At 42.3% G+C, this 25,837-nt stretch overlaps 1 protein-coding gene across 2 annotated transcripts in view; it reads left to right on the plus strand.

The window, feature by feature from the left end:
* The window catches only part of ldlrap1b (low density lipoprotein receptor adaptor protein 1b), a 47,458-nt gene that overhangs the window by 12,794 nt on the left and 8,827 nt on the right, over positions 1-25,837 (plus strand). For both annotated transcript variants that reach the window (XM_074661125.1, XM_074661127.1), the window contains exons 2-8: positions 6,134-6,276; positions 7,279-7,391; positions 10,849-10,963; positions 12,905-12,977; positions 19,708-19,803; positions 24,076-24,209; positions 24,612-24,646. In XM_074661125.1, coding sequence (XP_074517226.1) covers positions 6,134-6,276; positions 7,279-7,391; positions 10,849-10,963; positions 12,905-12,977; positions 19,708-19,803; positions 24,076-24,209; positions 24,612-24,646 — 709 coding nt within the window. The remainder of the gene's footprint in view (positions 1-6,133; positions 6,277-7,278; positions 7,392-10,848; positions 10,964-12,904; positions 12,978-19,707; positions 19,804-24,075; positions 24,210-24,611; positions 24,647-25,837) is intronic.

Below are 25,837 nucleotides of genomic sequence, written 5' to 3' on the forward strand. Positions count from 1 at the left end.
TTATATTTCGATTCTGAGAGACCAACATCTGTTTTACAAAAGTTATTATGTCTTATGTACCAAATAGGTACGTCACGTGAGGAAATTTTCCCCACCGGCTGATAAACTTGTGACAACACCGGTGTTACCGATTACACCAGACATTTTACAAGAAAAGAAGTGGTCACAACCGGCGCAGTTGTGACCACTTTGTCCTCCGCACAGCATTTCCTCATTAACATAATGGTTCTCTTATAGCATTGGATTTAAATCCGAAATATTGCCAAATAGGTGCTTTTGCTTTTCGCTTTGACACTAAATTGTCAACTCTCTCTCATGAGTGTGAAATCTGACTCCTGCTACTGTGTGCTGAGACTCCGTACGGAGCCGACACTATCATGTCGTATGTAAGAAAACACTTCCGAGACATTGGTACCACCAGTAAAACACCGAACTGTTTTCTGTTACAAGACCCGTCTCCTAGGGATGATGATGAACCGGCCGATCAACTTGGAAGTGGCTTGCTTGCTGCCGAAAACACATTGTTACAACTCCCAACCAGTCAGCCTTCATCTTCATCATCTACATCATTTTTAAATCTCCCAGCTTGCAGTGTGAATATTATACATGTTCATTGTTACCCTGTATGTCCAAGCTTATCTGATGAACTTGTATATGAAGTTTATTTTCTGGTTTTCCCTTAGGCCCGAGTGTTTTTGTTTCACACTAAAGCCCAACAACAGAGCGAAGGCGATTGTCACTGTTCTGTTCGAGGGCTATGATGTAACAAATTCTTTATTTAGACCAGTGTTTCCCTGATGAGATTAGTCTCATCTGAGACTTAATCCAAGGTTGACAGATGCCGTGAGTGGTAAATTCGTATTTGTCAATCCCCCATCATTTGGCGGTCAACCAGCAGATATTTGTTTTGTTCCTGTTCACTGAGTCTTCTTCCATAACACATATTTCTCTCGTCTGGCACGAGCATCTCTGTTGTAGTGTGGTTAATATTTATGTGTTGGTTTTCTGTGTTTTAGAGGTGGTGAGCTGGGCAGCTGTAAAAGGTTTTTACAGAGAATCTGGGTGCAGGCACCAGAACCAGACCAACACCGAATGAACCCCACCGGTTCATTACACACATATACCTTGAAGATAATTGGCTAAACAAACCCTCGCTCGTCTTACACTCACTGATGCAGTTGCTGCCCTCTACCTGCCTCTCCCAAATCCCATCCCCTTCCGCTCAGCAAACATCAGCGCTCCCTCGCCGGCTCTCTCCGGCTTATTTACAGGCAGCGTCACCCAGGCAAGCAGCGCTCACTGACCGGCCACAGCTCCAGCGTAGCTGAGAAGCCTTTTGAAGTTTGCTCTAATCAGCACCGCAGCTGCAGAGAGCTGCCGTGGTGGGGGCTGGTGCTGGAGGTGGTGTTGGGTGGGGGGTTGGTTGTGTGAATGCAAATGTGACCAATATGAAAATGGATTATTATTCCATTCAAAGCAGCACTCTGGGTATATGCACCAGCCTAAAAATAGCTCTGGTTCATCAGTTTTTGAAGAAAGCAAGCTGTTGTTTCATTGCTTTTAAAATGTCACTGGTTTTTTTTGCATAATGTTCATAAAGTATTTCAGTCAGGCTGGAGATTCCCCATCACCTGCGTCGTCTAGTCCCTACAGTAGCTTCCTCCGGATCTCTTGGGATGGGGGAGGCATTAGTATGGGCAGTTGCTTGCATCTAAGGCTCGCTTCTGATATCTCCGCTGGACCAGCGCAAGCCTGCAGCTGAGTGTGTTATGTGAATGACATCCCTCCTAAGTCTTGAATCATTCAGAGCATTTTCAAAGCGCTTCTTACAGATTGTTGAAATTCAGCGAAGCAGACCTGTCAGCGATGTTGCCTTTTGTAAACACTGAAATATCTCTTTTACAAACCCGAGCTAGCAGCACTAAAGGTTAGAAATGTCACGCCAGCTGAGGTTGAGCTGAGGTTTATCCCCGTCATGTTTGTGTAACTGTCTGCAAATGTCCTAAGTGGCTACGCCTCATAATGGACACTCATAGGACCACTTGGTAACTTGATTTAGGTCGTGAACAGGAGCTAATGATTCCTCGCCGCAGGTTATATTACAGTGAGGGTGTTACTTATCCAGGCACTAATGTAACCACAGGATCAGCAGAGATCGACAGCCTGATGTGTTCCCCACACTTAGGAGCTCAAAGACCTTGACCTTGGAGTGGGTGTTCACTTCAGACTCACCCATTACTTAAGTATGGGTTTGGTTAGAGCTGCATTTAGACAATTATAAACCCTTCTCTATAACCACTCACAGTTGGCTTGGTTTGGCTGGCGAAGAAAGGAATATTATAGGTTGGCCTCTGCCACAGTTTCCAAGTGGTTCTCTAGAACCATATGGGTTCTTAAGCCAAGTGATAGTGTTCACAAGCTATAAAGGCCTTTAAATAACTTTCACTTACTGGGTTGACTGCTTACCTTTTAGCAGATGAATAGTATTGTGTAGTTCTAACATCTTGATTTTAGTCTTTTATTTTACATTTGTTTGGTACATTTTTTAAATGGAAGATAATGTAAACTGGAAATGCTAATCAATAACTATTTCATCATTAAAAGGTAAAGCTATTGAGCGCTAGCAGATTAACACATTTCCATTATCAATTAACCGATTAGTTGTCAACTATTAAATGAATCACCAACTATTTTGACAATCAATTAATCGGTTTGAGTATTTTAACAAAAAGTTAAAATTCTCTGATTCCAGCTTCTTAAATGTGAATATTTGTCTGGTGTCTTTACTCCTATATGACAGTAAACTGAATATCTTTGAGTTGTGGACAAAAAAAGACGTGTGAGGATGTCATGTTTGGCTTCTGAAAACAACTGATCGTCATTTTTCACCATTTTATGACATTTTATAGACTAACAACTATTCAATTAATTGAGAAAATAATCGACAGATTAATCGACAGTGAAAATAATTGTTAGTTGCAGCCCAATTATCAATTAATCTTCCGATTGTTTTCAATTGGTATATAAATTATGAGATAATAGACAAAAATGACTATCAGAATTTCTTAGTGTTGGGCACTGGTGTCGACACATTTAAATGTCTTGTTTGGTCTGTCCAAAAAGCTAAAACCCAATAGTATTCAGTTTACTATGATCTAAGACCAACAAAACCAGCAACTTTCACATTTGAGAAGCTGGAACTGGTGGATTTATTTGCCATTTTTGCTTGAAAAATTGTGGCCAGTTTTTTTGTGTCTTATCTCCATAGAAAACTTATTTTTTGGGTTAGCCCAACCCATGACAGAATTATAAAGCACATGAGCAGGACCTTTTTACCATTCATAGCTGCCTGCCTGCACATCTCCTTGGACAAAAACATGGTGGCAGAGACCACGGGATTCTATTTAGATCAACCTGAAGATACTGGGTGACATTAAGACCACCCAGAGTGAGGGCGTGATGTTGTTCATTGTGTTTTCTGATGGAGCTTTTAGAGGAGACAATTGAATCTCTCTTCCCCCTCTCACTGTCGCACACACACCTCGTAGTGGCAAGTCCATAAACCCTTTATGAGCTTCAAGGAGAAGTTAGCATGTTTATTGGTGGAGCAAATGGCTGAATACTGAAGAAGCATTTTGTTGTTGTGCTTGTGTGAACTTTGACTCTGTTTTCCGGAATTTGAAAGCTGCTGATCTAGTGTGGACTGTCAGCATAATTCTAGCATGGGTTTTAATGATTCGGTGTTGTTTGGAAGGCAGGTCAGTTCACACAAGTTGTTCCTTCCTCTTTCACCGCTCCATCTCTGGAGTGTAGTCCTGTGACCAGGCACCCCCCGGCTATCTTCACACTGATATAATATGAAGAGAAGTACATTGCCTTGAGCAGCTCACCAAGCGATTCCTCTGATAAAAGAAATACAAAAAACACAACCTCAGAGTTTCATTCTACAGACAAAATTTACAATATTGAGTCCTGAATAAGTGTCATTGTCTCGTACGCTGGAGGAGATTATCTTTTATGAATGACTTCGCCAGTAGTAGTTGGCAGGATTGTTAATGAGTTCTGGCAAACAGCCAGTTGAGAGGGAGCAGTTTTATCTCTTGAACCTGTATCTTACACCTAGTTTAAAACCATGAACATGTGTTTATTCCAAACACCACCACAGATGTCTGATTTTTAGGTTAAATTGCAGATAAGCACGTGTTTCCTTTAACCTAACCAAGTCAGCTGTGAAACCGCTGTCAAAAAAGCTGTGAAAAACTCATGTAGCATCAGTGACTATAGCTTCCTCTAAACACTTCCTGCGTCACAATAACTGCCTCTTCTCTTGACTTTAATTGTGAAGCAGCTGCAGCAAGTGTTTTGTACTTAGCCTCAGAGTCCTCAAAGGCCTCTGACCATATGTTTGCTGATTAAAAAGCATCTCTTGCTCATTGTGGGTCAGAATAGCCAGAAAAGCATGCTGGCTTGCATACTGCAAAATGTAACCCGATGTAGTAGGACATCCTGGTATCTTTGGCATACTGCATTTGACATACTTTGTATTGGGACATACTTAATCTTTTTCTGGCACACTAAATAGTATGGTAGTATGCGTATCGGAACGTACAGTCTGTTACCGAACCTAAACAAAGATGACATCCGGAAATAACTTATATCCTTGCTCTCTTTTTACATCACAAACCACTTATTTGATTTACAGTATTAGCAGTTATATTTGTCTCTATTGATGTTATTTTCCATTATTTAACTTTTTCAAACATGATAACAAATCTAGATTTTTCTAGAGCTAATCTGTGCTAACATTGTACACGGCCCTCACATGCTAGTCTACCAGCAAGAGGGCCGCAGGTTAGAACCCGGCTGTGTGGAGTTAACATGTTCCCCCCGTGTTAGTGTGGGTTTTATCCGGCTTCCTCGCACAGTCCAAAGACATGCAGGTTAGGTTAATTGTTGACTCTAAATTGCCCGTAGGTGTGAATGTGAGCGTGAATGGTTGTCTGTCTCTATGTGTCAGCCCTGTGATAGTCTCCAGCCCCCCCGGGGCCCAGAATAGGGTTACAGATAATGGGTGGATGGATGGATAGGTTTATTCGATGACAACTCAAAACGTTTTAGTCCAGTTTTAGTCACCAAAAAGTCATTCGATTTTAGTCAAAATATTTTCTCTCTTAGTTTTGTCAGCTATTTTTTTAATATTTAATCTTAGTCCTGTTTAGTCATCACGTTATATTGACCATTTCTGTCATTTTAGTCAAACTTATTTCACATAAAATTGTATCTAATCATTATCTGATGAAAAACACAGGTTGGATGATTAAGAATGCAGCTTTGCAGTTAGTTTGAGTCCTCCTGACTGCGCTCATTAATGATGCGCTGTTCATTTGCACCCACCGGTCCGTTATGAGAGCCAATCCGCCCACCCAACATTTAAAAATATGCGTTACTCAACCACCCGAACCCGACCTGACCTGACCCGACCCGCAAACCACCAAATTTATGCATTATAGTAGCACAATTGTCAGGATTGAGGTGTGAGACAAGAAGGACAGAGACGGACTGAGCGCCGTGTGTGTGTGTGTGTGTGTGTTTGAGACAGAGAGAGAGACGGGAAGAGAAGGTGGAAGGTGACGAAAATAAGGAGATTTTGGTAAAGTTTTTATGTTTTTAAACTACATTTTAGTCTCCCCTTTTTTCGTCAAAGATATTGCAAGTTTGATATCGTCTCCGTTTGTGTTTAATGACGTTGGTTTCGTCTCGTCATCTTAGTCATGGAAAAAAAGGTTGTTGACAGAATTAACACTGGAATTAACACAGAGCTACAACTTAGAAGGCTAAATAGATCACCATTTGAACTAACAGTATGCTGACATATTTCTACTGTATTTTAGCCAGTGGAATATACATTCCATTAGAGCCTTCTGCCTAGAGGAATAGCATAAGCATGTGCTCATTACTCACACCCATAATGAGGACATGGTTTGGCTGCTGTTGTACCTAATACAGCTGAGACAATGCTGTGCTGTACTGACACATGTCTGACAGAGTATCTCTCAGAGTATCTCTCAGCCTGCCTTACAGAACAAAGCAGCGGGGTTGTTGATGAGCACTGATGCATGTTTCTCATCTGCAGAGCTTCCAGAGAACTGGACGGACACGAGGGAGACCCTCCTTGAGGGCATGGCGTTCCAGCTCAAGTACCTGGGGGTCACGATGGTCGAGCAGCCCAAAGGAGAGGAGCTGTCTGCGGCTGCTGTCAAGAGGATAGTGGCCACGGTGAGAGACGGCACACACCTACACTCTTGCAGCAGTCAAGACACACACACATAACTGGAATAGCTTAAACACTCCAAGTGTTCCAAAATCTCTCGTCAACGCACTCCTGTTCAGAAAACTATTTCAGGAAAATGAATTTCTCTCAAGCACACATCATATCATCCACACCTCACCACCTCCACCACGTGGAAATCATAATCATCCAGTATTTTTCTGCTGTTTATGACCTGATGGTGAGAAGTGACGGGTTGGCTGCCTACTCTCTCCCCCCAAGGCCCGGGCTGACATTTAGAGGAGGATGCAATTAGTTTGGACACTGTTGCTCAGTATATGGCTCAGCCAGCTTTATCATGGTGGAAAGGGCTTAATGTTATTGGATCTGGCAGCTCAGCGGATAATGAAGTTAGCGGCGGCAGAATGGTGGGACTCGGGACACGGTGATGTATGGAGAGGAAGGCAGAGGCTCTGATTGGTCCTAATCTGTTGGCTGCCCTTGGTGCCCCTCTTAAAAGGATGTCAGGCTGCTGAATGGGATGTTTTTTTACGCTTGTCATATTGTGTACTATAAGTGCACTTGGGATGAAGTAATATTTTGTCAGGCCATAGTTGTAAAAGATTAAATTTTCTCTGGATTGGATGTCTATTTTTCTTAAGAATCTTTATTCAAATGTGTTTGTGTGTTTGCTTTGACGATGTCTTTGTTAATTGGCTTATTGCATATACATATTTTCCTACTGTTAATCATGCCAGCAGCTCTGCAATTTATGGTTTGAATGTCTCATATCTCTAATGATTTCACATTGATTGGCATCTTTTGACCTGCAGTCTGGATTCCGTGTAAACTTGATTGGCTCGTCTGATCACAAATCAGCAGCATTTACATGAATACAAGGTTGACACTTAACTGGATTGATTTTCCTTCCTTATCTCGGTCTCACTTGCATATCCTCTTTTGTCTTTGTGACCTCTGCCATTTCTTTCTACTTCTCCCCTTCCTTCCAGGCCAAAGCCAGTGGGAAAAAACTCCAGAAAGTCACATTAACGATCTCCCCGCGAGGAATCATCCTTTACGACAGTGCCTCCAACCAGCTGATAGAAAACATCTCCATATACAGGTCAGTCCTCTTCTTTCGACTATTTGACTCTTTCCACTATTCCTGACTCACAGCACAGTTAATCGAATATTAATCGCGATCACAATTTTGGCTTCCCACAATTATACCAACATGATGAACTGCGGATATTGACATCTAAATTGCGTGCTCCGTATTTTTATTTTTTTGTACATTAGTGGAAATGTAATAATAAATAATCGTTATCTCAGTATTGATCAAAATAATTGTGACTTATCATTTCGGCCATAATCGTGCAGCCCTACTCAGTCAGGCGACCCCAGTTATGAAATACTTTCACCCTAAGCTTGTCCTTATCACCCACAATAAAACAAAAGCTGGTATTTGCTCTCATCCATCATGGGATGGATGTAAGTGTAAGAGCAGGTGTGATGCTCCAAGGCAGTGTAATGTGTTTCTGTATGTGTGTGTGAGAGAGAAGAGAGTACTCAGTCTCATCCATCTCAACTCTCTTGGGAGCAGTACAACAGCTGTATGTCTGATCTTGAAACACACACACACACACACACACACACACACACCTCTCTAGTAAATGCCTACAGATCTCACTTGCCTGCCACAGCCTGCGCGCTTAAATCTGCCTAACCTCCATTGGCCTCGAGCTTATGATCCAAGCTTGAATCACTTTTCTAAAATTCCACATTTATGAGTCTACATATCAAGGAGAGATGGGACTTTCCATCATTCTTTGCGAGCATGAATAGGCTTATGTTGAATCATTTCTCCTAAAAGCTGGCAGATTGAGGACAAATCTCCAATGTTGACATTTTTCTAAAGCTGTCTACACTGACCATGTTTCTGGCTTTCTAGTGTCACCTTTGGGATGGTATTTATTTATATATTAGAGAACAGTTTCATTCCTCTTACCTGCTCAATTTTGCATCACTCTTCGTAGAACAACTGCTTCCTGGCTGTGCATCTTAGAATAATCAGGATGGAGTTCATTTCTCAGGCATACAGGATTTATCTATATTAAAAATCTGGGGCTCTACATCGCTGGGCTGTTTTTTCAGATTTAACCTGTGCAACATTGCACACAAAAGTCCATCGAAGGAGGCGGGGAGAGACACAAATGTCTTACACTTGGACACATTTTAAGTAACCCTCTGAGACCCGACATTACTATCTTTCAGAGGCTGTAGCGGGCTCAGTTTTAGAGCTGGAGTGTAGTGACCTCCAGGATAATCACAGCCTCATGAAACTTTACAGCCACTAGAGACCTAGGGCATTTAGAGGATGTATGAATTTCCTAGTTATACTGACAATAAGAGGGTTTCTGAGCAGTTTCCACAACAGAAGTGCTCGCCATCCAATCGCTGAAAAATTTATTTTTTGCAGAAATCTCCAAATGTCAAAGGTTTTTGATACCAAATCCCAGCATGGCTTTTTCTATGGTGTTCTTCAAGGTCTTGGTGTCTTAATTTGGTATTTTAGAGGGATTTTGGATCATTGTTATCATTTCTTGAGTGTTAAAAAAGGGTTAAATTTAGCGCCAAATCTGTGTAACAAATGGTATCAACCCAAACACCCTGATTGGAAGACTTCCTGGATCCAATTTTATGTACTTTACTTACTCACCTGCCTTACTAAAGAGCACCTGTTGTGTGAGCCACCAGAACCAAACAGCGCTTCCTTCGTCTGTTTTAGGTTAATAATGTGTGTATGTTGCAGTTAGCTTTAGTGCATCCAAACACACTGAGATCAAACTGAACAGACATGGTCAACATTAATTTTGATTCACTGACAGTTCAAGCTAACAATTAATCTGATGATAGTTGTTCTGATTCATCGTTCGGTCTATAAAATGTCAGAAAATATGGAAAAACAGTCCCCTTAAATATTTTTTTCAAAAAAGTTTTGTTTTTACCAACAGTCCAGTAGCTGATCCAGTAGATAATCCTCCCATTTTAGAAGGCCTGAACCAGATAATGTTTGGCATTTTTGCTTGAAAAAAATTACTTGAATGATTAATTGATCATCAACGTTGCTGATTAATTCTCATTCTGTTGATTAATTGGGCTGATCTAGGGGCCTTTAAAGTCTGACAATGTCTCACAGTTAGTTAACTGCACCTCAGAGATATTATAAAATACATGTATCCTGTCTGTGTGGACAGATTTGACTGAGTTTTGACTGAAAATATACCTTAACTGCCTCCAAGACCCGTGTCACAGCTGCTGTCGATGCTCCAGCTGCAGCTATGCACCTGTATCTTTCACCTCATGCAACCCCCCATTTTTCTTTTTGCAATGCATCTCCAGTAAAACGCTGCACTGATAATGGATTCTCTCATTTGAAGAATATGAGTTAAATACTAAAGCAATTAAAAGGCTGGCCGTGTGAGGTGAGTCCAGCTGTGACCTCAGAATGGAGTGAAGACATAAAGCAGCTGGTTGTGTCTCACACCCCACTGGAGCCCTCCTCCCCGGACATCTGCTGAGAAGATGGATGACCAATAAAAGAAATGAATTTGCCTAGACACCCAATTTCCCTGACGCCCTCCCTCCCAAACATTTGCCCGTAAATTTTGTGTTGTGCAGATTGCAGCTGTGATTCTTAAACTTTTCCTCCCTCGCTTTTATTTATTTATTTATTACATCCACATCTTCTATTCCTTAGTCATTAGTTAACCGAGTGTGTGGCTGTCCCAAAGTGAAGTTTGAGCAGCTCGAAGGGGAAAGGAAGGACAGATGGCAGACAGTCATTATAGCCCTCCTCCATCGTTTTGGGTCTCCCACCCCAACTGGCCAGTGTACCCGTCACTTCGGTATTAGGGGGGATAACATGATGATCAAATAGTGGAGAAAAGCTATTTGTGGAGCATTACAGCTTAATTTAAATCCCTGCTCTGCACCTGAGACTGACAAGCAAGACTGATACGTCTCTCACATGCGACACAGAAAAACACCTCAGTGCAGTAGATGACCTCCTACACCAGAACGACACAGGAACAATCACCTCTGTCCGTGTGAGTCTTTTCATGCACCTTACAGGAGCCAGGCCCAATCTAAAAGCTGTAATTTAAAGCAGTGTGTCATGATTGTTAAGCAGGTAGACACAGTGGGAGTGTGATGTAGTCACTTGAAAGAAAGCAGAAAGGAACGTCATCCCTCTGGCGAAACGGCACAGATGTCCTCCGCGCACGTGTTCAGCTCAAACACATGACATTGTTCAGCTCGGTACCTGCACACAGCTGGGGTGTGTTGTTTGATCATGTGCAGTGAGATTGTGAGTGCAGCATGCTTCAAGAATGGCAGGGATTTTTTTTTTTTTTTTTCTACAGCAGTTTAGAGAAATGCTAGATTGAACAGTTAGAATCAGATTGGTGGACTAGCTTAAGGGCTTAGTGCAGATGAAGTTGCATGACGGCCCCACTTGATCTGAGATGAGTTTTTATTAAAGCGTGTGCATCTGTGTGTGTGTTTCTTTTCTTCCGCAGAATATCATATTGCACGGCGGACAAGATGCATGACAAAGTGTTCGCCTACATCGTCCAGAGCCAGCACAATGAGACTCTGGAGTGTCACGCCTTCCTCTGCACTAAGAGAAAAATGGTACGTAACTGAGTTTGTGCAACTACATGTTCCAATACTGTGAGCCATTGTATGAAAAAGAAAGTTTCACAAAGAGTTTGCAACTAACTGAATCCACAATACTACATATAAAGTTTACTGCTCTTTCCATTTGTTATTCCTAAATACAGGAATAATTGAACATTATAGGAAAGCCGCTTATTTGCTTTCTTGCCAAGTGTAAGATGAGAAGATTTATACCACTCACATGTCTGTTAGAGCTGCTACAGCCAGCAGTAGGTTAGCTTAGGATACAGACTGGAAACAAGGGGAAAGAGAGTAGACTGGATACTGTCTGAAGTAAAAATAAGGAAAATCAGCATGTTTAAAGCTCACTAATTAATTATTCAGAAAGTCACTGCACCTGGCTAAAGAAACATTCTCGCTCATAACCCCTTCCTAAAACCAGAAGTTGTTGTGTTTATGTGTAATTTTTTATGTACAGAATAAACAGATATAACATGTTGATTAGTGAGCTTTAGAGATTCTGGTAGGTGGTTTCTCATTTAAAATAAATAACCAGGTTATCTGTTTTAGGGATGTCACAATACCAGGAATTTAGTAGTCGATACCAATACCAGTGAAATTCCGCGATTCTCGATACCCAATTTGATACCACGGTAAAAAACAAAAACAAAACAATAGATGTCATGTAATTCAAGATACACTCTAATTACTAATTACAACTCATTTATTATTAATCCCTGATGATCCGCCTCAAGTTTCTTGCCAAACACTAAATTTTTACAAGATTACATTTGAACACATTATGATAATGTTATAATTCACCTTCGCCCAGTAGTCATTTTTACTGAATATAGCCTGAACGTATCATAATATAACGCAATGCAACCTCCATACGTTAGCTGTTAGCTCCATTATTTATCCAAGCAGGGCTGTGCTGCCCACTGGCTGCTAACAGCTAACGTTAACTAGCTCTCCTCTTGCTAACACGGATTTGTTGTTCATAGTGTAGCCTCAGGGACATTTTCTATTGTCTCTGGGACAATAAGACGCCGCTAGTCACCCGAGCCCTGATCCCCAGTGCCTACGGTACTGTAGAAAAACAAGTACCATCACGTTTTCCGAATTTTGGTATGGACTTGGTACCAAAGTATCAGTTCTTGTGACATCCCTAATCTGTTTCCAGTCTTAACGCATTACTAAGCAATTCGGCTACTGGCTGTGGCTTCATATTGAGCATATACTGTAGACGTGAAAGTGGTATTGATATTTCCAAGTAATTCTCAGCAAGAAAGCAAATAAACAAATTGCCCAAAATCTTGAACTTTTCCTTTAATGCCATTGGTTACATATAAATAGTGAAATAAGGCTGCAGGCTGCAGCTACAAATGTAGGCAACAGCTTCTTTATGGTGCAGGATTCTGCATTCAGGTATTCATCTTTTGCTCCCGGCAAACCTGTGTAAAGCACTTTATGCAGATGTTGTAAAGAGTCCTCAGAACAACTGCACCGCTACTAGGAGTCAAAGCTTCACTTGTATGCATGCAAATGCCCGAGTATTAAGTCGTGTGAAAGACGAGGAGTGAGAACATGAAGGGCGGGGAGGCTGTCGTCCCTCTCTCTGGCATTCCCTCCATCCCTGGAGGTTTGCAGAACGAGTGAGCCACACCCTCCTTTTCCTTCCTCTTACTAATTTAGTTCTGGCCAAAAGGCCACGTATCCTCCCAGTTATATAAACAACTTGTCATGAAGCCCACGGGTTTCTCTTCCTCCTGCTCAAGTAGCCTCTTCTGTTGGCAGTCACTTCCTGTTTTTATCACGGTCATTATAGCTCCTCGAGCTTCCTTGAGTTTCCTGCACGTGGATGAGATGCATAATATGAGCGTTACTCATCTTCCTTTTATTCTCTCACATTCTCCCTCTGTCTCACTCTTGGTCTCTGTGCTTCCCTCCCGACAGGCCCAGGCGGTAACCCTAACGGTGGCTCAGGCTTTCAGAGTGGCATTTGAATTCTGGCAGGCTGCCAAGGAAGGTACGCATGGTCGCCCCCGACAACTATAGGAGTGTGACGGACGAGTTAAAACATTCCTCTCCTCCCCCACTGTTGTTATTCTCTCTGTTTACTGTATACACACTTTCATCTTCCCTCTTTTCTGCACAACGTGGAAACATAAATTTTCCTGTGTCTCCCTGGTCTTGGCCTTGACACCCTCTAAAGGGGTCATCATGTGAAATAGTGGAGAACTGCTCGGCTGTTCCTGCCAGTCAATGTTGTCCTTCGCTCACACACACACTCGCATACAGTAGAGGAATGTCCTCATTGATTGAACCCCACAGCGGTTAAATCATCGACCAGAGAGACCTGTTTTAGTTTAGCGGCGCCTCTTTATTACAGACAACTCCGTCATGGTTAAAGACTCATCTAGGTATCGACGCGGGGAGGTGTGTAGAGGAGTTAAGGTTAGCCCGGGGCAGAGGTGGGACGACTGGAGGTAAATCTTTTCCTTTTACAGGGAGAACAGGACTCAGATGTGTGCGAGCTGGGATTTTCCCTGGATAGATTTGATCTTTTACTGTAAAAATGTTCCTTTTTCTCCTCATTTTTTGTTTTTCCATTTTATGTGAAACTTGAAAAGCCTTCTTTAAAGGGACTACATGATACGTTTTTACAGGTATAAACATTTTTAATGCGTGAACAGGTTGTAACCTAACCTAGAAAATTTGACTTTCTGCGACTTTCTGGGTTTCCTCTGTCAGCCTGTAGACTGCTTTTAATGTGAAGAATGCGGGCCGTTTTCTTTCGGGAAAAGCCAACGGATGCGACATCATGCGCGCTCGCACTTGCCTTTACTCTCTTAAGCTCTGCCTCAGGGCTAACGGTGTGCAACCATAGTTAACGTTAGGTTAGAAATAGAGTCTGCTAATGCCAACAAACGACCAGTCACATTCCGTCTCGTGTGTCGCCTCATTGTTTTGACCGATGCTCGCTTGCTTCTACGTAATGCGAGCACAAGCTTCGAGCAACGGGACACTGACTGTTGTTGACTTAACGGCCACAAGTGTCATTGTTAACAAGCAATTTCTGATTCTCACATCCCTTTTAAATAGGCACCTTTTAAATATAGACTACACTGAGGCAGACAGTGCGTGTTCAGGCACCACCGTGGACACAGCGGGCAATCAAAGTGCTGTATAAGGACGGTGTCGCACATTCTTTTGTACAGCTCAGCAAGAACATGCATGTAATTTACTGCATGCATGACTCCAGCGTAAATGAGCAGCTCTTGCCACATAATAGTGGTTGCTGCACCACAACCCCCCCTTCAATCTTCTCCATCTTTAACATGTGTTTCCTCGTAGGCGTCCTTTGAATTTTGTGATTCTCCTTTTGTCTGTGTTGTTTTGCACCTGGCACCTTGACCCCCCCCTGTCGAGTTATTTTCTTTTCCCTCTCCTCCCCCCCGTCACAGCACGCGTCTCTGCTTATTATAAAGGAGGGAGACGGGTGAAGAAGAGGGGGGATGGGGGGTGAGGAGAGAGAGGGCAAGAGAGCATGAAAGGCGGGGCACAAGGGGGCTGTCGGGGTGGGGAGTGTGTAAAAAGAGAAAGGAAAATGATTGTACGCGCGTGTCAGTGGGAGCTCAACCCCCTGACAGATTCAGTGTCAGTGCCATTGATTCTGTCTCAGAGCTTATTTATTCAGTCCTTTAGAGACACACACTTGCACTGTATGAGAATTCCAGCAGCCTCTTTTATTTACTCCACATTTCTCCCTCTTCTTCCACTACTGTGGTGTGTGGGAATGCTTTAACGTGGGCACGTTTCCATACCGCGGAGGGATTATTTTTCCCAACATCAAGGGCACGGGTTCCTCGCCTCACGCCTCTTTATTTGGTTGTTTGTAACTTTGAATATTAAGTCTGCTGCCTCCTCACTGCTACTTTTTATCTCCCACATTTCTTTTTTTAAATTATGTCTTGCTTGCTCTTTCCTCCTCTCGCCATTCTTCACCTCTCCTCATCTTCTTTTTTCAAATCGGGCCCAATAAGCCGCTAATTTGCCGAGCTGTTTTCTTCTAGTTCAGCACGGTGTCACTGATGATTCAAGGAGAACTGATGCTGAGCTGGTTGGGGGGGTTATGAAGGGGAAGGGAAGCATATATTTTTCAGAAAGAAGTTGTGGTTTTCTCTTGTGGTTGAAAAGAAGAAGAAAGGGAGATAGAGAGATGGGGAAAAAATCCTTTCGAGTCTGTTTCATTAAAGTTACAAGACCCCAGAGGATCAGGGCAGGGAGAGGGGGTATCTGCTGCATGTCTGTCTAGTTTGCTGCCTCTGTTTCTCACAAATTCTCCTCCACCACCCACAGTGGTTCTCCGCAGCCCACCACACATTCCTGACCCACATTCCTCTGTATATTACTGCTCCCGTCTCTGTTCATAAATCTGTGTTCATAGAATATGCACTGTAAACACCACAGCTAGCTTTGAACTCGCATATCTTTAAAGTTGCTTCCTTGTTTAGCATGCTGAAAACGAATGCACTGGAGAGGCAATAGGGGAAGACAGGTGCCCTGGGGAGAGCTTTGTAGCACTGCTATCACTAAGCTACCTGGGCTCATGGGAAATGGGATGGTTTTTTTTTTAGATGATGATGATGAAATCAAAAACACCTCATTGCTATAAGCGCATCTTTGTCAGAGAGAAATGGACATTTAATCTGTAGCCACAGTATGGAAAGCTTGAGTTACAGTGGGTCAGTATCTTGGCCCCCTCGGGGAGTTCACACTTGTTCAGAAGGTCTTGTGTTTTCCTGTTTCAGTTCTTGATTTGTTTGAGCATCCGCCTAACTTTCACATCATGGGACATGGTGATATTTTAGTTAGTAGGCAGAGATTGGTCTTTATATGCATTTGAGGGTGGACCGGGCCCGTGTTTATCAAGCGTCTCAGAGCAGGAGATTACGCTTAACTGGCCAAAAAATTCACACGGTGGCACATTTTTGTAGGGCTGTCCTCGCCCAAAGAAATTCCTAGTCGACTAACACTCATACAATTTTGTCGACTAATCGATTTGTTGATAGACAGACTGAGTTTCTCCACAAAGGATCACACAAAAGCACCGCTTTAAATCTTGTGTTTACCAGAGATGTGTTCATAACTTTCTTGGAAACAAGTCATTCAGCATGAAAATACATTAAAAAAGGACTAATCACTAAAGAAATCTTAGTCAACTAAGAACAAAACGACCGATTAATCGACTAAGAGGGGGCAGCCCGTAATTTTGGGTCCTACTTTTAGGACCAGGAGTAAAAGTATTTGATCAACTTTCTTAAAGGAACATTGTGTAGAATCTGGCGATATCTAGCGGTGAGGTTGCAGATTACAACTTCTCCCGTGTGCCAAGCGTGTAGGATTGCTACGGTGGCCGACACGAAAACGCGAATGGCCTTCTCTAGAGTCAGTTGTTGTAAGATTGGAGTGCTTAGAGCAGGAGTGCCCACACTTTTTCAGCATGCGAGCTACTTATAAAATGACCAAGTCAAAATGATCTACCTACTATAAAAATGCAAAACATATATTTATTTATAAATATATTGAGTATTCTTTATATGTACAATATGTTGGTGTACCTTGCATAACTGCATGAACCCATATTGTACAATATAACTCTGTAAATTTGTTGTCATTACCTTACTCTGATGACTTGCACTGAATGGAATCAGCCAGGGATGCATAGTCCGGACAGTAGCTGCTGATAGCCAGCCTCAAGCACACTTCCAAATGATCATCAGTCAAGGTGGAACGGTATTTGGACTTAATAATCTTCATGTGGGAAAAGGCTGACTCGCATAAATAAGTGGAGCCGAATAATGCAGTCAAGGAGGTAGCACATTTCCTCATGTTGAGGTACTTTTCCTCTGTGAGTAAGTTCCAGAACTGTCCATGAGCCCTGGACTTAAGCTGAATGTCAGCTTGTAGTGTCAAAATCTCATCCTCCACTCCAGATGAGTTCAGGTGAAACAGTGTTGCAATTTGTTGGCTGACGTCTATTTAAAAAAAAAAAAAAATTTAATATTTTTTTATTTTTTTTTTAATGCCATGCGATCTACCCACACTACCTTTGCGATCGACCGGTAGATCGCGATCGACGTATTGGGCACCCCTGGCTTAGAGTGTGTGTACATGGGAAGTGAGTGGTGAAGTAAGAGAGAGAGAGAGCGGCAGCGATGGGAGCGAGTAACGTTATCGACTCCGACCCAAGCAGGACAAGTTAACAGAGTTTGGTTTGTCCGTTCTGGGCTACTGTAGAAACATGGTGGACTCTGTGGAGAGGACCCGTTCCCTATGCAGATATAAATGGCTCATTCTAAGCTAACGAAAACACAACAACTCTTATTTTCAGGTGATTTTACACTAAAGAATACATACTTTATATTATATTCCATTTCTGCCAATAGATCTCCCAAAACTGTTACATACTGGTCCTTTAACTTAGGAAGTCACACCTATTTCTGCGCCAGAAGAGTCCTATTCTGTTAAACGTTGTCAGGAGATGCCATTCTGGCAGAGATATTCTGTGAGAGGAGAGATGTTTTAGGAGTGATTGACTGATTGCTTTGACAAAAACAGAATAATATTTGAGACTGACTTTGTGGGGGATGCACAGGAACCAACATGCCGTCCCTGCAGAAACTGATGTCCTCAAAATGTTCCGCTTTATCGTAACGAGGAAAATGCAGCCGCACAACAGTGATTATTCTGTCAGAGCCAACAATTTCAGAAGTAGTGAATCAAACTTTGATGGTGCTTATGCACCTCGTAATGCGCACGACGGAGGTGAGAGCTGACTTAACTTAATTACAACAGGTGAAATATTTTTATAGGGTCTTATATCATTTTTAGGAAGGCTGTTTCAAATGATAGTGGGGCTATAATATTTGAAAGAAGGGGATACACCATAATACTGTGATATTGTTACAGTGCATTTCCAAAGACTGTGACATTACAGAGATAAATGTAGGACGCATAAGTTGACAAGGGGTGTAGTTGAAAAGTGAATTGGACAGTGGAAGAGAATATTTCATGTTTTTTTGTGGAGAGGCTGTGTAGATTAGTCTCAAGTGTAGGGATGCACCGATCTGACTTGTTCAGTACTGATCTGATACCAGTGTTTATTTAATAAGCTGTATGTCTCACTGTGTGGAAGAGACTGGGATCATTCTTTTATGTGTAAGACAACATCAGGCTTGACTTAAACATCACTTTCCTAACTTTGTAAAACAAAATGTAACAAATAGAGTGCTCCAGGGATGATGTATTTTTGTAGACCAACCAGAAAGTTAGCTTCGCCCTGGTTCCTTTGACAAAAAGCCAATGGGATTTTTCCACTGGGTTTTGGACTTTGCAGAAAATAAGCTCTGTGGTAAACAAACTTTTATGATAATTACATGTTCTCCACAAATGAACACAACTTTTATGATTTTTGAAGTGTAAATGCAATCGCGTGAAGTGAAAAGCTAACGTTAGGCTATAATGGAACTACACCACGGTCGCATGAACGCGAGTATACACAACGAGGCTGTAAAGGCGGACGAGTCGGCGTGATGACGTTTAGTAGTCTCATTTAGCAACCGCCTTTTTTAAGACACGTAAAAGCTTAAAAATTTACTAGTGGGATATTTACTGACATATTTTATATCGTAGAACAAAGTATTAAAATATCTTAAGCTTGTGTTAACCACAGACCTTATGTCAGCCATTTAACTAAAAACCCATTGACCTTGAGACGAGGGAACCGGAAGTGCTAAAATGCTAACTCATTTCTGGGTTTTAGGACTCATTCCTGTAGCACTCTCTCTCATATATATATATATATATATATATATATATATATATATATATATATATATATATATATATATATATATAGAGAGAGAGAGAGATAACATAACATAAATTTAGTGAATTGTTCTTTATTATTGAAATAATAAATTGAACACCAACACCGTGCCAAAACAATCTTCAAAATTAACATGAATTACAATTCAGGTGTAAACCGTTTTAATGCAGCAACGAATTGATCAAAACTTAAACAGGAATTAAAATTCCAGTCTGTAATGTATAGTATATAAACATAGAATTGAATTTAATAGATCGGCCCCATTGTCACTGATATCCAATGCAGCTGTTTGAGTCAGTATCGGCCCGATATCTGATCCGGTATCGGTGCATCCCTACTCAAGTGTGTTTAGTCCGAGGTTAACTTTCAGTGCGAAGGAGTGATCTGAAATGCTTGAGAAATGCGGGGGCCTGTAAATACTCTAGACTTAGTTTAAGAGAGCAGGAAATGCAATGAAAGGTGTTATCAGTTGCACTTTGTGGAAAAGCTTCTTCCTAGCAGGTGAGAACGTTTGGAGAGAGAGCAGAGCCTGTTATCCATCTGACCCAGATGCCATGCCCACACGATTTAAATGCTGCAGTTACCGTATTAACTGCTGTATGAAGTATGTGTGCTGCAATCTTTGAAGCCCAGGCCCTCTAGGTTTCAGCTGGCAGATGGCTTGAGTAATGGCCTTAACCTTATCTTCCAATTTACTGCTGCTGATTTGTTTACACTCATTATATGCTTGGTTAGCAGCTAGAAAAGTAAACAGTTCCCTTAGTAACTCACCCTGTGGTTACAAGCTCCTGAATCATAGTTCGCTCGTCTTTCACTGACTGCTCTTTTTCTCTTTTTTTTTGTCCTCCTCCTCCACCCTGCGCAGAGAAAGAAAAGCGAGTGAAGTCGGGTTCAGACGGAGAAGGAGCCAGCAACTCCCAGTCGGACAGCTCGGCCAGCCTGGGCAGCCTGAAGGGAGGAGGTGAGTCATGTCACCCATCATCACATCTCTCTCTCTCTCTCCCTCGCCCTCTCTGTCACAGTAATCGTAGCCTCCGGGGGGGGGGAAGGAAGAGTATTCAGCCACTTGTCAAAAGGTTGGCTTACATGGAGGCTGTGGGTCAGCTGAAAACAATCTGCAGTTATTCTTTCTCGCTAGCGTCATTACAATGAACAGCAGATGACATTTTGAGGTGATTATGTATGATGATAATTACAATGATGATGGTCGTTTTTAATTTGAAATCCCCTTGCCGTGTTGTAGCTCCATTAAAAAACAAGTCTCGGTTTACCGATCCCCACGACATTTCATGATAACAGAGCTATATTGTGTCTCACGCTGGAAGCACAATTACAGTCCTGTTTGTACAAAGAGCATGAAAGAGGCTTACATTTTATGTGACCTCCATTGTTCGAAGATTCCAGGACTTGAGACGAGGGTCATGCCTTCTAAACATGATGTTGACATCCAGTGAGCAAGACAACCTTAAGGCATTATTAGTTCCATATATTGTCCACGGCCAAGATACAATGAGATGAGGAGCATCCTGTTGCCCGAGGCACAATGGCTGTACACTTATTCCCCGTAATGCTTTCTCTTCGTTCGTCTGTTTTGTGCGTGCCTTTTTCCTGTCACACTTTATAAGTGGCAGCTGTATTGATCCTCTTGGTACTGGAGGTTTCAGTTCGAGAGAGGCAGACATTTTTTAGCAGGCAGCTCCAACAACATCTGAAAACGTCAGCTTTGTACTGAGCTTGCCCCTCTTGCCACTGCTGGCTCTAGCCCTTTTGGCACCCTAGGCGAAAATCAGATTTTTACATTTTCATAAATAACTGTATTTATTATAATATAAATTAACAATTGATCCCTGATATCCCTGAAAAATTTAGAGGGTAACCAGCACCCCCCAGAAGGTGGCACCCTAGGCGACCACCTATATGGCATATATGGCCTATGGCTTAACCCCCCCGGCCTCTTGCCCAGCCAGATGGCCTCCAGCCAGAGAGAGAGATCTCTCTTAATCTGCTCACACTTTATTTGGGGCTGTGGGCCTGAATGTGTTTGGCCAACACAGTTTTAAAGGCTGATCCCTTGTGAGAAGACTCAACAAAGTAGGACTTGGAATCCGATTCTGGCAACACAGAGGCTTGGTGTACATTTTTGGACTAAAGATTATCCCGCTGACCATTCAGTGGGTCATTTGGCTGCCAGCGGACTGTATTTCTGTAAAGCAAATTGCCGTAATTGCACAGCAGAGTGATGCACGGTAGAAGCTTCTGAGTGCCTTTTAAAACCGGCCGAGCGTTTCCGTCCTGCCAGAGGTTTTCAGCGCCAGCCCTAAAGCAGTGATTGGGGACAGCGGGGCTTTAGAGCTATGAGAAGGTTACATTTATGTACCCTTCACTTTGGCTGATCAAATGGCACGGCACTGTGTCAGAGAGACTCTCGGGATCAGTGCCGTTGTCAGAGGTGAGTCAGCTTTATTTATGAGACATGATACCCTCTGCTCTCTCCCGGCGCCAGGCCCTTTTACAGTGGCTACACAACACAAATGCCACTTCTTCCTGTGTCACCCTGATTGTTCGGGGATTTAGCCTGCTTGATACTGATCATCCTTTCTCAGTCTTCTCCTCTTCTCGGGGTTAAATGTAAGACTAATCTGCTGGTTATTTTCTCAATTAATCGATTAGTCATTTAGTCTATAAAATATCAAAAAAATTGTGAAAAATGCTCTCCATAATTTGCCAGAGCCCAAAGTGACATCTTCACATTGTTTTGTCCGACCAACAGTCCAAAAGTGAAAGATATTTCATTTACTTTCATATAAGGCAACTGATCAAAGTTCAATTTCAATCATGATTTTGGCTTTAAACGATTATGTAAACAAGATAATCAACATAAAACGATTATTGTGCTGCATTCGGTTTCGCAATTACACTCTTGTTTTGTCTTGTGTTGTAAATCCAACACTCCGCTATCCTTTACAGCGGTGCACTTTCGCCTGGACCCCATCTCGTTTACCATGCTTTGTGGGTGTGACTTTTTTGCCGTGTCATCCCCATTCATATATATATATATATATATATATATAGTACAATGTGTTTATGTTTAAATGTTTACTAGAACACAAAAATCTTCATAGATCTAGCCCCTTAATTTTTGCTCTCAAAGTGCACAAGATTGATGCATTTAACTTGAAACTTAAAATGTAGGCTAAAATGTACAGCATTTTCTTTCTAAATGTACGATGTTTCCAAAGTCAGTGAGTAATCGTGTGAAATAATATACTGTATATAGTATATCAATATTGACCAAAATAATCGTGATTATGATTTTTGCCATAATTGAGCAGCCCTAATTTCATAAGTGATGAAATAAAGCAGCAAATCTTCACATTCGAGAAGCCGGAACCACCAAATATTTGGCATTTTTGCTTGAAAAATGACAGAAACAATTAACCGGTTATCAAAATAGTTTAGCTGATTAATTATTTTTTTGATCGATTAATCAACCAATCGTTGTAGCTCTAGTTAAAGGTTATCTATACAATATCCAGAGCAATATTTTAACATAGCAGCAAACAACTATTCGCTGTATAAAGATTTAGAGGAATAATGTCTACCTGAGCAGAGAATGAAGTCACTCTCCCTGTGTGTGCATTGTAATCCGAGCTCCTTTGTGCTTTGTTGACTTGCCAGCGCGTGCATTTTAGTGCATGTGAGCGTGCCCCACTAGCTAGCTCACGTCCGCCACTCTGCACTGTTCTCATACGGCGGTTACAGCTGATACAGGTTAGGTTACAGGTTAACACTGTTAGCTCTGTCAGCACTGTTGCCGTAGTTTTCACTGTTAGCGTCGTTAGCACCGTTAGCTACGATCGGCCAGCTCATCTGTTTCCATGTTGAGAGCCGTAGATATAGATATGCTCCCAATTTCGCATTTAGCACCTTTAATAAATGTCTAAGCTGTTCACTTTGGGATATTACCACCAGATGAGTCTTGATCTCCCCCTCTCTTTCCCCATGAATGACAGCCAATAACTCCTTCTTCATAACAGCAGAATACCCTAAATGCCTTTTGAGCCAGTGTTGACAGAGAGGACAAGTCGAAGGGAATTGCTATTATGCGCTGACTCACTTGTATGTGAGCCTCTTTTTTGAGGGAACATAGAAAATAGGGAAACGGTCATTTGAGGGTTTTAAGTTTCAGCCTAGAAGAGTTGAGTTGTGCTGGCATTAGAAGTGTCATTGAGCTTTCACTGTTCTCTAGGGGACAACATTAGACTAGACAGAAATTAGTGTTGACACACATTATTGACACACATTAATCATCGGGCAAGGCCATTAGAAGCCAATCCCATTACACAGCAGTGGTGTCACCATGGTCAGGCGTGCAAGTCAGGGGGTTACTCCATGCTCACTTATCATATGTGACAATCCACAGATGGCTGCATCAGTGAGATACATTACAGGCTTAATAAGAAAAAGTGGACCTTAACCCTTTAGACTTTGTGCATGCTGTGTACAGTATTATAATCACAGGATCCTATCAAATGGTTAATGGGGAACGCTACGCTCATTTTCAAAATTGGTACATCTTATTCCTATGGTCTAAGACGGTCCAAAAAATGTTTCGAAACATGAACAACTCTCTCCCAAATCCAAAAGCGAGAGTGCTAAAACTCAAACTTGTGAAGTCATCGGGTATAAAATATGGAGCTGTTCCATAGACAATGAATGGGAGGGATGTTCTAGATGACACTGAGAGCACCCAGGGGAAGGATCTGAGTACATGGCTACATTTTCTGTTTCACTACTGACAACACTACAATAGAATAAAACTCATTTGGGTGCAGAATCAGTCTCCCATTCATTGTCTAAGCAGCTCCAGACTTTATACCCGATGACATCACAAGTTACTTACTTCTCTGGTTTCTGGCTTTTAGAGATAGAAGCTCATTTTTCACACACTATTAATTGAACTTTCCTCAGCAGTGGAAATAACATATTGGAATTCTTAATTTGGGCGGTGTTCCCCTCGAGGTTGACGCACAGAAACGTCCTGAACACAGCAAAATTATAAATTCCAGACAGAGGGCAGGGTCACTGCAGATACAGACATCAACACACACTTCTAGTGGGTCATAAGTGATGTTTGAGAGGGAATATTTTATATTTTTTTACATTGTTTTTTAGGGAAATCCTCCTCATTCTGCCTTTTTAATTTATCAAACATGTTTGTTTTGTATTACAGAGGTAGCCACAGCAAAACTTCTGGATTTGGCAGAGGGAGCCAACGTGGCGCTGATCCACTCAGGAACAAAGCAGACAGACTCGGATCCCTTTATGGCGCATAATCGCGCCTCAGAGAACAACAATACTGTATGGGTAAGGACAAGAGTCAGGCTGGTCCGTAAGTTTCAGCTGTTCAGGCTTGATAAGAGAAGAGTGAAGAGAAGAATGCCATGCTGGAAAAACTGATTAATTAGTGCCCAGTGATGTACTCTACCTGTTGTATTCAAAGAATTGGATTCTACAGTTGTACAGCTGCAACGCAGAGTCAGACAATAGCCTATTGAACAGAAGGGGGCCTTATCAAATGGCCACATAGCTGGAGAGGGTGTGGGCTGCAAGTAGCCTAGTTTAACCTCCCAAGACCATGTGAGAAAAGTGGCGAGAGGTGACTGTGTACATGTGTGGGCGAATGCATTAACATCTCATGAATAAACACCGTTACTTATCATCTCTTAAGACATTTTTTAACCAACATGTGTATGTTCTGTGTGGCAGGAGTTGGAGGACGGTCTGGACGAAGCTTTCTCAAGGTGAGAACCAGTGTGGATTTGGGTTTTCCCTCAAGGCCCGGCGCTCTGCCAAACAGCCACGCAGGCTGCCGTGCTAGAAATAGCTACCTGCGGTTTGGGCTGCTCTAGCAATAATCGCTGCCTCTCCCTCTGCTCGGTTCACCCCGGTGCGCTCCCATGGGCAGGAGACGGGCTCAGTTTACAGTCCCTGACGCGGCCGCCACCCGCCCTGAGTCATGCTGCTTTTGTAGGCTCCGTTTACCATCATCTCAGGCCCACATACTGATTTCACATGAGCTCAGAAAAGCCTGTGATTACAGTTGAGTGCGGCTAAGGGACACGTTGCTCGGTATTTATATCACAAACCCACAGGAAAGTAACTTATTGTGCGGGGTATTTCTCTTTTGAGTGAGGATAAAGGTCAGGTCTCATAATTTGCAGGTTCATGGTTGACAGGAAATTCCATTGTCTATGCTCTATTGGAATTGCTTAAACTCTTCCTAAGCTGTCATCAAACTTATCTGAATGGAGTCCACTGTGATTAACGTTTCAATTTAGTCTGAATCAGCAGCACACTCCGATAAGCCGTGGTGGTCTGCTCTCAGGTCGCACGCCGCAACCGTTTACAGCCATTTTAGTTTCGGACTCATTCAACACTTTATTAGTGCATTTATTTCCTTCGGCCCCGCCTTTCATTCCCTCTGCTAATTGAACAGCAGGCTTCTGATTCTCTCACTTTCATTTAGTGAAAGGCAGAATGGGCTCCGCGGTCCCTGTAATCAAGCGCTAAGAGGCCATTTTAGCCGCGTTATCAGATGATTATTTGTCTGCACACACTGTAATTACACCCTGACGCCGTTTATCTCCCGCGCTGTGATTTAATGAGGATGCTCCCGGCGTAAGCACAGATGCATCCACGTGTAGATTTCTGTAATTGAAGGAAAGTCAGCGGGCCCGAGGACCAGGTTGACGTCTTTGTCCGTCAGAAGAAGCTGATTGTACTGGGTGACGTTGGGGTCAGAGAGGAGGCAATTCAGGACTCTGTGAATGAGAATATTACAGAATGATGGTACCTGATAGTTAGCGTGTGGCACATACAATTTTGCGTGAGGATTGAAATAAGCTCCGGACTAAATGGATAGTTGTGGAACATAAACGTGCCTCGAGTAAGCTCCTCCACAATGTTGTTTCAGATAAAAAACAACAGAGATC

The sequence above is a fragment of the Sebastes fasciatus genome, chromosome 15, assembly GCF_043250625.1.
Source record: "Sebastes fasciatus isolate fSebFas1 chromosome 15, fSebFas1.pri, whole genome shotgun sequence".
In the NCBI taxonomy this organism is placed as follows: Eukaryota; Metazoa; Chordata; class Actinopteri; order Perciformes; family Sebastidae; genus Sebastes; species Sebastes fasciatus.